Source organism: Rousettus aegyptiacus, unplaced genomic scaffold (genome assembly GCF_014176215.1).
Source record: "Rousettus aegyptiacus isolate mRouAeg1 unplaced genomic scaffold, mRouAeg1.p scaffold_m13_p_14, whole genome shotgun sequence".
In the NCBI taxonomy this organism is placed as follows: domain Eukaryota; kingdom Metazoa; phylum Chordata; class Mammalia; order Chiroptera; family Pteropodidae; genus Rousettus; species Rousettus aegyptiacus.
The window spans coordinates 46,231,133-46,243,476 of NW_023416289.1; the positions used below are offsets into that span (position 1 = coordinate 46,231,133).

At 51.0% G+C, this 12,344-nt stretch overlaps 1 protein-coding gene and 1 pseudogene across 1 annotated transcript; one reads left to right on the top strand and one right to left on the bottom strand.

The window, feature by feature from the left end:
- Positions 1 to 1,557: 1,557 nt before the first annotated feature.
- On the bottom strand, positions 1,558 to 9,471 carry IZUMO2 (IZUMO family member 2). The gene is made up of 7 exons (XM_016125760.2): positions 9,240 to 9,471; positions 8,984 to 9,058; positions 6,401 to 6,487; positions 6,169 to 6,189; positions 5,213 to 5,293; positions 3,671 to 3,797; positions 1,558 to 1,660 (listed from the first exon to the last, which is right to left on the bottom strand). Exons 1-7 carry the CDS (start codon positions 9,469 to 9,471, stop codon positions 1,618 to 1,620), a joined length of 666 nt encoding a protein of 221 aa, XP_015981246.1. The 3' UTR covers positions 1,558 to 1,617.
- Positions 4,769 to 4,887, top strand: LOC118611748 (annotated as a pseudogene).
- Positions 9,472 to 12,344: the final 2,873 nt, after the last annotated feature.

The following is a 12,344-nucleotide window of genomic DNA, read 5'->3' on the forward strand; positions in this document are numbered from 1 at the left end:
ACTTCGCAACTGGACTACATTTCCCAGAAAACCTTGCGACTCACGCTCCTCCCGGCCTAAGGCCTCCGAGGGCTGGGAATGCTGGGAAATGGAGTCTGGGACTAGAATGGGCGGGAGAATGCATACTGTAATACACACCTGCTTTGCATCTGGAGGAAACATGGCATTTGGGAAATGTCTGGCAGTATCGGCACCGCAAATATTCCCATTTTAGCCAGAGTCTTTTAACTGCCCTCTACAGGAGGTTATGTCATAGTCTTTTTCACCCATGTTATCCAAATTTCTCCTACCAACTTTTATGTCTTCGGGATACAAAAAAAATTGGCCCCATCTAAATTGATGGTGAATACATGCCATGCCCCCTCTGTCATTTAATTACTCAAGATTTCCCTACGCATCCTCCTTTCTGTATGCCTCACTTTCCCCTCTTACCTCTTAAAGGCCAGTGTGGTAGAGGAAATAGACCTTTATAGTGGGAGCAGGGAGATATATGTCTAGGAATACGATATATATATATATATATATATATATATATATATATATATATATATATATATATATGCAGCACCCTGACATTTCCCTGTCGTCTCACAATGGTAGCAAAACGCGTCTTGGTTGGTCTGCAGTACTTGAAAAAATTAGTTGCCCAGACTACTTTAACGGAGGGATTTCACAGAAAAAAAAAAAAAATCTGAATTTCTGGGTTCTCTTGAAAACTCTGAAGATCTGAAAACACGGGGGCTGTCATTTCACCACAACCGCAATAGGATAGAGCTGCGTGTTCTCTACCCTCTGTGACTGGGACTCGCAGTCTTCAATTTCTCTGCCTGGACCCCAAATACATGAGGTTTCAATCTCAGACCCTGGGAAAAACCACCCAAAGCTCCTTTCCCTGGCATTTAAAGTGTGTGGATCAATACCGTCTTTACGGACTCCCCACTCCCACCCCCAACACTACTACCCTCACTTATTCAACAAATATTCACTGAATGCCTGCTCATGGCCAAGCTATGCTAGGCACTGAATCTTCAGCTAAAACCCTCCTTTCTTCCACCCATCAAACATCCGCGTTATCCACATCCTGAATGAGAAAGCAGCGGTTGTGCTAGCCAGCTCAGAAACAGGACACCACGTCATCCAAAGCCATTTGCTTCCTACCCTGGGTGAGCGAGTAGCAAGAGTTCAGATAGCAAAATGAATCCGAATCCACTCAGGAACACAGGGAGTGAAAATTTCAGAGTTCAGATAGAGAGGGAAACCCGCATTCTCCGCACCGACCACTGCTCTTCCTCTGTCTGACTGTTCTTGACCGTCGCACTATGGTGTCACCTTTAGGATGCATTCCTGCCCACAGTAGCAATGGTTGTCCCTTCGAGCCTTCAATGTCCATCTCTCTTGATGGGCCAGATGGCTTCTACTTTGAATCGGGGCAACTTGTGTCTACAGATGGGTGAGACCTGGCCCTACCCCTTGAGGAGTACCCAGTTGGGTGTCCAGAACTGGACACCAATTGCAGGGGAGGGGCCTCCAGAAACTGACGTAGACATGGAAGAATTTGTCACAGACTTTATTAAACTTTTCTTTTCTTTTCCCCTTATGAACCCCCAAACCAATGCCTTACTGCAGCAAGAGTTTCCGGTTTTCTCGATATGTAATAGCCCTGGTCAGAGAGAAAAGGCCTGGACGTTAGAAAGAGGCCTTGAGGCCCTTGCAGATCTACAGAACCGCCCCCCTCCCCCCAAAAAAAGACTTCCCTCCAATCATCGGCCTTATTGGGCTTAGCCAGTGACATCATCGGTCTCTGGGTAGATTTCCAGTGTTCTCAGCTAATCAGGGTTGGTACATGGGGAGAAAGGCATGAGAAATTGGGACTGGGAGTGAGAGTAAAATATGGAAACACAAAGAGTGGAAAAAGCCAAGAGGTGCGATGAAAGACACAGACACAAGGAGAGAGGCTCGAAGAGAAGAGAAAGACAGAAAGCGAGAGAAAAGAGAACAAGAACAGGTGTACTAGCTGAACTGCGTTCCCCAAAAGATACGTCCAAGTCCTCATTCTCGGTCCCTGTGCATGTGACCTCATTTGGAAATAGGCTCTTTGGAGATATAATTAAGTTAACGTAAGAGGGGATCATTCTGGATTTGGGCTGGACCCCTCATCCGATGGCTGCCGTCCTTATAAGAGGAAAGAAAGGGAGGTTTGAGACAGAGGAAAAAGGCACATGAAGACTGGAGGGAAGCCACGGGTGATGGCAAGGCTGCAGCAGGCGGAGAGGGAACCGATTCTCTCAGAACCTCCAGGAGGGACCAACCCCACCAACCCCTTTGCTTGTGAACTTCTGGCTTCTGGAACCCTAAGAACGAATTTGTGTTTCCTTAAGCCACCCAGCATGTGGCCATTTGTTACAGCGGCAACAGGAAACTCACACACGGGGAGGGGAGGCAGGCGGTGGCGAGAGAGCAGGGACAGTGTTCTGTAACAGAGACCAAGAGGCAAGAGGGGACTTGGGCAAGAGCATGAAGGAGAAACGGAATTAGAAACAGAAAAGGGACCCCCGGAGATGGAAGAGGGGAAGACAGGAAGAGGGGTTCAAACACCGGGGAGGGGAGAGAGCTGAGTGAAAGGTGTGGGGAGGAGAGGGGGGGAGGTGGCCACAGCCGGAGAGATTTAAAGCAGCAGCGAGGGGCTGAGGTCAGGGAGAAAGCCTGCAGGGCTCGTGGGGTGGGAGTTAGAAACAGACCCAGAGAGAGGAAGAGACATTCAGAGACAGAGGCAGAGAGACTGAGAGACACAGATCCAACCTGGGGGCAGGGGAAGGAGGAGGAGCGGGTGGCGGAGCCGGGACTGGGACAGAGAAGAGGAGGAGAAAGCCTGGTGCTCCGGAGAGGCAGAGAGAGGGAGAGAGAAGGGGACGTGACAGCGGAGGCCACATGCGCTATGCTGAATGAGCATTTAACGCTCACCCCCGGCCCTGGGAGGGAGGCAGGGATGGCCTACAGATGAATAAGAAGAAACTGGGGCTCAGGAAAAGGAGAGCGAGGGGCCGGTGGAAGAGAGTGAGAGACTGGGGAGGGGACTGCACTGGGGACAGCAGACAGAGGCTGGGAGAAGCGCTGGCAGCGAGGGCAGTGTCCCCCCTTGGCACCACGGGCTCCGTGCTTGGGGCCCACGGAAGTGTTTTCATTTAAAGACTCTTGAGAAGCAGAAGAAAACAAGTTAGTAGAACAGTGATGATGACGACGATGATGAATAAGAATATATAATAATGACTCCAGCTTAGAATATGTCTGTCTTCAAACCAGCACATCCACGAAATATAATTTTTAGTATTATCTTTATGGAGGAGGAGACCCACGAAGGCAAAAGTGCTGAGGATCCAGGAAGACATAATGTGGTCCAGGGGTTGGAGGAAGAGGAGGAGAGAGAGAGAGACAGAGAGACAGAGAGACAGAGAGACAGAGAGAGACAGAGAGAGACAGAGATGAGAGAGAAAAGAGATGGAGAGAGGGGAGGAGAGCCAGAGAAAAAGAGACAGAGGGAGGCAGAGACAGAGACATAAAGTGACTGGGAAGGAGACTCCAACATAACACAGTGACCGGCCCAGGGCAGGGCCACTTTTGAGGGGCTCGGTGGGGGCACCCGGGGGCCTCAGGAGAGGAAGAGATGACTCACGAAACCACGATGACCCCCAAGGCGAGGAGAGCCAGAAATATGGAGATGATGATGCCAGGCAGGGCCCGGATCAGCGCATTCTCACTCATTTTCTCGTACTGCAGGGCTACGCGGTGCTGCCTGTCAACTGGGGGTCAGGTTTAGGGGGTAGGGGTGGGGCGGACCACCGAGTCACCACCCTTCCTCACCACCCTTCCTCCCTCAGCTTCATGCACCCACTGCTGACTCAGCACCCTGGCTCCTCCCCACCCCGCTCCAGGCCCTTGCCCTCTCTTGGGGTCTGACTCCCCATCTCTTCCTCCACTTCTGCATCCCAGGTGCTCTTCTAGTCCCTCAGGATCCTGCCCTGAACCTCTGAACCCCGCGGGGAAACATCCCCGCCCTCCCTGAGCCGACAGCGCGACAGCCAGGGCACCTAAGGAAGCAAATAGATAATTCCCCTCTTTTCAGTGTCATGGGGGGAGGAGAGGGAAAGATAAAAACACTTCCTGATTTAAAAAGAGAGAGAAACCCTAACGATTGAAAAATGTCAGAAGTCCTCTCATTGGATCTTGCTTTGAATGAATCAGCTGTGAAAGGTATTCTGGGGACAATTAGGGAAGCTGGTGAAGGGATTCGGAATTATTTGATATTGAACTGTTTGTTGTCAGGTTCGCTGGGTTGGGGATGGCATTGTGCTCATGTAGAAAATGTCCTTATTTTTAGAGGCACACGCTATGAAAAGGTGTAATCTCCCGGTGCCTGATTTCTTTTAAAATACTGCAGCGATAAATAGGTAAAGCAGAAACGGAAGAAGTTCATTGTCAGGATGATTCGACAGAAAGAGCCAAAATGTCAACACACATTTTGCAGCCCCCTGGGGAATCCTCTCCAAGGAGGCAAACCTTGATACTGGAGGCAGTGAGGACGGTGCCACAGCGAGAGGGGACAGCATGTGCAAAGGGCCAGCGTGACTATTCAGTCCTGATGTACATATGGGCAGTCATTGTACTGTCTTCTCTGCTCTAAGGATAGCTATTTTTAAAATCTCAGATAAGACGTGGTCCATAGTGTAACGGTTAGCACGTCTTCTTTACACGCAGAAGGTCATGGTCCATGGTCTATGGCCATGCCACCCTGAACACACCCAATCCCATCTGTTCTCAGAAGCTAAGCAGGGCCAGGCCTGGTTAGTACTTGGATGGGAGACCAGCTAGGAAGACCAGATGCTGTAGGAGTAAAAAAAAAAAAAAAAAATCTCAAATGGATGAATGAGTGAATTCAACACATCCTTCCAGATCCCCCACCTATGGCACTGGTTAAAAAGAAAACCTTTTTCTAGCACCTGCCATTCCGGCTTTATAGGCCTTGTAAAGACACCAGGGCACGTTCCCATTCTACAGCCCGGATGTGGAAACAACTTCCGGCCCACGCTGCAAGCAAGTGTTGGGGGCAGGATTCGAGGCTGCGCGCAGGAGACCTAAAAGCCCACACTCACTGAGACACAGTCGTCCTCATCTCTCATGCACCTGTCGCCCATCTTCCCGCACCCCGAGAGCTTACCGAAACAGTCCTTTTTCTTGATACAGTTCGGACTGATCTTCAGGCAATGCAAACAGTCCAAGACCTCGTCTTTCAGCAAGTCTGGACCAGGGGAAAGGAAGGACCAGGATGAGGGCAGCTATCAGAGGGCTGGGAAGGAGCGGGAAGGCAGCAGGGGAAAGCGGGGATGGAGCCCCTCGGCCCTCAGGAATCTGGAGGTCCCGCGTGCGGGGCCAGCTGAGCAGAACTCACTGACAGACAGCTCAGAGTGAAAATAACTGTTACATAATATCGAGGAGTCGAATTGAGTTGCAGCTGCCCAATTTACCCAACGTTCTTTTCGTAGAAAAATGTAATTAAAATTAAACATATCTATTTATGAAATGTCAACAAACATTTTGCAGCCCCCTGGGGCATAGGCTGGCTGGCCACGCACTCATCTGTCCCCTCCTCTTCCTGCCACACAGGAAGACTGCGTTTCGCAGCACCTTTGGCAGCAGGGTGCAACCACGTGACAGCGTTCCGGCCAACGGGAAGTGGGCAGAGGGACGAGGCAAATGTCCTTGTAGGGTTCCCTATTCTCTTCCCTTTTTGAAGCACGCTTAGACGCCACAACGTGGGTGCAACCTGGACCCCTAAATCACTGCTTGGAAAATGCTCAGCTATGAGTGGATTGTGGGTGGGAGAGAAAGAAACCTTTTTTGTTGTTGTTGTTGTTAAGCTGCCGAGAACGTGCGATTTGCTACTAGGATGTAGGCTCTCCTATCCTGACTGACATCCCTCTCAAGTACCTTTTTGCAGGTTGCAACCACTTTCCTAAGCCCACAAAAATCAAGTAACCCTAGGTGCTATGGCTTCGGAGTGGGGAGCCGCCAGATGGAGTAGGTGTAATGGTAGGGCTTGATTTGGGGGAGACAGGGAATAGAGGTATGGGGAGGGTAGAGAAGGGAGGGACAGACAATGAATCCAAGACTCACGGCAGCTTTCGGGATCGCATGCTGCAAGAGAAAAGAGCCGAGGTGAGCTAAGTTGTGACAACAGCTTGAGAACTTAACGGGGAAGGGACCAGGGGAGAAGGGAATGTGGGGGAGGGGCAGAGAACATTCAGATACAGGGCAGGTGGGGAGGGTGTCTGAGAGAAAAGGTGAGAAGCGGATGGGGTTATGAAGGGGAAGGGAGAAGCAGGCTTGGTGGAGAGATATGCCACACCTTTCAATTCGTACGATATTAACACTTTCTTGAGTTCCTGGATTGCATTCTCCCTTAGACTCACCAGCTCTTCCAGCAGGGGCCTGTCTGAGGAAAGAAAGAGATCCTTGCGGGCCGGGAGGCTCCCAGCCCTCTGTCTGCAGCTTTGAAGAGAAAGGATGAGTAAGCAAGACCAGGTATTACTCGGGGGACCGCTGGGCCAATCAGTGGCCTCAGGGGTCCTGCATCTAGCTTCCAATCAACTGTGGGGCCCCTGGCCGAACTGCCCTCCTTTGGCCTCAGTTTCCTCATCTGGTGAGTAGTAGAAGGCGGGACTCCATCACTTCTCCTCTCTTCTTTTTCACACTCCCTCCTTCATGAGGGCTCTACGCATTCCCTAAACCTGCACTGTCCGATATGGGAGCCCTGAGCCATGCACGACTGCTGAGTGCTCAGAACGGGCTGGTCCGGACCCAGGTGTGCCGTCAGTATAAAACCTGTGCTAGATTTCCAAGGCGTGGTACCGAAAAAAGTAACTGCAGGGCATCTCGATAACTTTTATGTTGCTCGCATGTTGTAATGGTAATATTTTAGATATCGCGTTAAATGAAATATAGTGAAAGTGATGACATCTGCTTCTACCTTTTAAAACATGTGGCTACTAGAAAATTAAACATTACTACTGTGCCTGTTTGTGCCTCATATCATGTTTCCACTGTTTTTATACACACTGATAGCTCCCCACACGTTTATAGCACTAGCCTAGACCGCTCTCTGATGTCCAGATGCTTATATCCAATGACCCACTCGGGATCTCCACTTGGATGTCTGATAGGCATCTTAAACTCAATAAGTCCAAAACCAGACCCACTCCTGACCCCTGAATCTTCATTTTAGTAGCTGCAGATGCCGTAAGTCTAGTTGCTCAGACCAAAACCCCTAGTGCTGTCTTTGACTCCTTTTTCTCTCATATGCCACATGCAACTTGTCAATAGGTACATTAGCGAATCCTGTTGGTTCAGTATTCAAGACAGATCCAGGAATCCCATCGTTTCTGATAGCACCTGGTTCAGCCATCGTCATCTCTTGCCTGGGCCATCAGTCACCTTTCTCGCTGGGTTCTGAGCCCTCTTTCCCCCTCGCCCTGCTAAAATCTGTTCTCCACAGCCAAAGGATTCTTATTAAAACCTCAGTCAGTTCATGGGCATCACACTCCAGCTCTGAGCCCTCCCACGTGACCGAGAATAGAAGCCAAAAGTCCTGACCTTGGCCCAGACCTGAAGGTGCTATGTGATCTACCCCTCCCCCCTTACCTCTAGGACCTTATCTTCCACATCTCCCCACCCCCACTCCAGCCCTCTCCCACTCCGGCCTCCTTGAGGGTCTGCCACACACAGTCCTGTCCACCGGGGGTCCTTTCTTTCTGCCAGCAGCCCTCAACTCCAGACCCCTCATGGATGACTCCCCTCTTCTTCTGTCTTCCCTCACGCACTGACTTCCGGGTGTCATCCTTCTTGGGCACCCTGGTTTAAACTGTGACCCCATCTCAACTCCCAGCACCACCTGTCCCCTGGTCTCCACTTTATTTTTTTCCTCCATCATATTTGTCCCCTTTTGACTTATTACCTCATGTAGTAAAGGGTTAACACAGCAGGCCTGGGGTGTCCAAACCCTGTGCATTACAAGAACCGGTTTGGCTCTGGCCCCGCTCCACCCCTCAGACCTTGCCAGAATGTCCTTCCTTACTTGGGGGCCTCAGGCCACACCAGTCTATACTAACGGGCTGATTCATGGTAAGGCCTTGGGCCACGTGACCGCTGGAGGGGCTTGGAGACTGAGCGACAAAGGTCAGCCGCTTGGGTTCTCCAGGCAGATGTGACCAACCCTCAATAACGTAGTAACAGTCGGTAAAGTGGTTGGCCTAGGCTCCTTGAAACTGTCAGTGTCATAAAAATGACAGATCAAGGATCGAAAGAACAGTAGACTGTCCTTTCTCTTTCTTAGATCACCCACTGGAGAATGTAGTGTCTAAGCTAGGGTCGAAATGTCATTAACTCTCAAATCACACACACACACACACACACACACACACACACACACACTTCTCATCTTTTTAAAAACTGCTGGGCTGGTCCACGGTGTCCTGCTCCCTGCTCCATCCCTAGAGGTGGGACCAGGCTTCTGGGATTTAGACTCCTCCACAACCCCCAAATCCACAGAGCCATCTACTGCCCTCTGCTGGGACTGTCATAAGGGCCTCGCGAATCTCCATCCACTGACTGAAAGGCGCTCCAGGGGTTGCAGAGACAGGCCCGCGGGCTGGGGCTCGGGGATTCGCTGTCCGGGATGTCCCGGGTTCAGGTCCTCAGCTCGGGTGCTTCCCAGTTGTGTGCCCCTGGGCCTGTCTGCGCCTCGGTTCTCTGAAGAGGGCGCCGCCCACGGAGATGGCTGTCCAGACTTTTCTAACCAAAGCGCTCAGAGCCCTGCCGGTAGTGCATAAAGGCTGTACCCTGCGTTTGTCTTCGTTTTCAAATCACGAGGAGGCGCGGTGGGAACGGACGAGGGGGAGGGGGCTGGGAAAAGTCTTTCCCTCTCGGCTCCTACCTTTCAGAGCATTAGTCTTTAAGTTGCTCACTTGATTCTTGATGAGGGACGCCACGTGGTCCAGGAGATCGACTTCTGGGGACGAGAGACGAGGAAATTCCGCTGGGTCCCTCAGAGAACCAAGTTACCCCTCCCCCATCTTCCTCCAGGTCAGGCCCCCCCCCCCTCTGGGGCCGCTGGTCCCCAAAGTGACCCCACTCCAGCGTCCGGCTTGGTCCCCGCTAGTGCCAGGCACCGTCCCCTCCCCGCCACTCACCCGCTTTCCCCACGAACGCGTTCAGCGCGTAGTCCCGGAAGAAAGGCCCCTCCATGCCCAGCAGCAGGGCCTGCGCGCGGGCCCGCAGCTGCTCCTCGTGGAAGCGGCCGGGGACCACGGTGACCCGCAGCTGACTCAGCGCCTCCTGCACCGAGCGGTCGCACTGCAGGCAGCCCCAGCCTCCGCGGGCACTCAGGCCCGCGAGCAGCAGGAGGGCCAAGGCCGGAGGCATGGCAGGGCCTTTGTGGCGTCACAGAAGGGGCCCGGCCGCCCCCCTTCCCCGCCCCCCAGGTAACGGGCCGGGCCGGAAGCCCCTGGCGCGAGTCACCGCTCACATCAACTACATGCTTTTGTTTAAGGAAGTCAATGGAGCACCCACTACGTACAGCGCGCTGGATGAGAGTCCCAGTGTCCCTCGACTAAAGAACGGGTAGACAAGAGGCGGTATAGCCACGCGATGGGATAATATTATTCGGTCTCAAAAAAGGAAGGAAATTTTGACACGTGCTGCAAAGCGGATGAAACTCGAGGTCGTTACGCTGAGTGAAGAAAAGACAAACGCTGCATGACTCCACTCATACGAGGCATTTGGATTACCTAGAACAGTGAGAGCCACACCGAGGATATTTAACATCGGTTGGTGGGTTCAGCCACGCTCAGAAGTAAAGCAGCCACGGACAATGCGGAGGTGGACGGGTGTGGCCGCGTTTCAAAAAACTTCACTTACCCACACCGAGATGTGAATTTCACACAATTTTCACATGTCACAAAATGTTATTCTTCGCTTGAGTTTCTCAACCATTTAGAAATGTAAATTTCATTCTTAGCTTGGGGGCCATAGTTTGCCATTAACTCGACTCATTATCCTGTTGGTTTCTGCCATAGCACTAATTACAATTTATAATTTTTTGAGTCTTTCTCCCATATCATCCAATAAATGCCTTGAGTCCAGGAACCATATGTGTCTCGTTCACCATTAGTCCCCAATCCCTAGGAAATGACCTGGCATAGGACAGGTGTTCAATCAATACTTGCCAAATGACAAAAAAAAGTCAATTTCCCTTCCTGAGCCTCAGTTTCCTCTTCTGTGAGTGGAGATAGTATATACCTAGCTTATCCCGAGGGTGAGACAATGTCTGCCCATGTCCGCGTGATCCAGTGTGTCAGCCACTGGTCGCACGTGGCTACTGAGTTCTCGAAATGTGATGTGACCGAGAAATGGAACTTTATTTTTATTTAATTGTAATTAATTTAAACGTAGATTAAAAAAAACACACGGATCCTAGGTTCAGTTATTGGGAAACCTTTAAACATGTTTGGAACAACTCGAGTGTGTGAATTTACTCCAACTGTAAATGTTATAAAATCTAAGTAGAGGTCAAATATTTTAAATAAAAATTGAGTGTCCAAATTCACACGTGCTGCCTGAGGACATTTTGAAGGCTCAGCACAAAAAAAGGGAAATACATCAGTAATTTTTATATTGGTCATATGTTTAAAGAATAATATTTTGAACATACTGAATTAATAAAATATAATTGTTATCGCCTGTTTCTTTTACTTTTTTTTTAACTTGGCTAGTGGGAAGTTTGAATTACATGGGGATCGCATTATATTTCATTGGACATCGTTGGCGTAGCACATGGGTGGTGCCCAATGCTATTCGAATTGAATTAGATGGAATGAAATTAGGTGGAGGTTCATGGTTGGGAGAATCACTCAAGGTGTAATGGGGCGATAAGACCACAAGGGGGCGCGCGCGCCCGAGTGGAACTTCTCTCTCCCGCCGGAGAGAGTCTCACCCTTGGCTCTCCTGCCTTTCCCAGAATTAGCCATTTGTAATAGCAGTTTCTGCGGTGCCCAAAGAAGGAGCTGTCAGAATGGGATGAGAAAACAAAGGCTGCAAATTCCTGAGCTTCTAAGCCCCAAAGCCGCAGGCCCAGGCGTGGAGCAGGGAGAATCGGGAGGCAGAACTGGTTGTATTTCTCTGATGATGCAGCCGCGCTGAAGTGCCATTTGGTAAAAACATAGCTGAGTTAAATTAAGTATCTGCGGAGTATGCAAGTCCCCTCCCTTTGAGGAAGTGGCCGAAGAAGGTCTCACCCTCTCCCCGCCGCCCCTGGAGACAAAGATGCTGGGGAGAAGGTTGCAGAGCGTTGGCTTGTGGCCCGGGGAGATGGCGGGATTATAGGAGGTGACCGCAGCGCCGGCGGGGGGGCAGGACGGGACCTGTTCTCAGCGCCCTCCCCAGGCCACGCCGCGTGGCTGCGGGAACAGTGGCCTGTCCTCACGCACTGCCGTGGGGGGACGCGGCGGGGCGGTAGGGTCTCAGGAAGCTGCCAGACGCACACCCCTGCTCCGTGTGTATCCCGGAGGGACGGGAGCGCGCGTCTCCAGGGGACGCCGACGCGGACAACCACGCCCACGCAGGAAACGATCCAAATGTCTATGGACACGGACGCGGCACTCGCTGGATAAACCACTTTTTTTTTTTTTTTTTTTTTTTTTTTTTGTAGATTAGTAAAAGCACAGTCCTGTTTTCGTGTCCCTTTATCCAAAGCTCATAGGTACTTTCCTGGGTTTCCTCATCCTGGGGTGTCAAATTCATGCGTTACAGCTTGACAGTTTAAAAAAATATTTTAGATATTCTTAAACGGTGGGCCTTCTTAACATCGCTGTTGTGCCGGATCCCCAGCACTGGGCTTGGGCTGACTCTGATCATTCTCTTCATGTCCCTCACGGGGACACAAACTTCCTGTCGTCGCTCTGCCTCACAGTGTTCCTCGGGTATGTCACGTCCTGTAGATGCCACGTTCATGCTGATGGAGCTCTGTCACTTACTCAACTGCAAGCCCTTCCAACCACGCGACCAAAACATTCTGAAGCGACAGTTGCAGAATCGCGGAGTGATCTTCCCCTGATCTTTTGGTTAATGCCATCGGCAGTTTTGCATGTGTGACTTCATAAATCCTGGAATCATGAAAAACAAAAACGAAAACCCGGCACTTGGGTTCTTTCATTCAATGGGATTCTGCGTGGCCCTGGGCAATGTGGTTGCGCGCCGTCTGGGGCACTCCTTGTCCCCATGATGCGAACCAGAAGAAG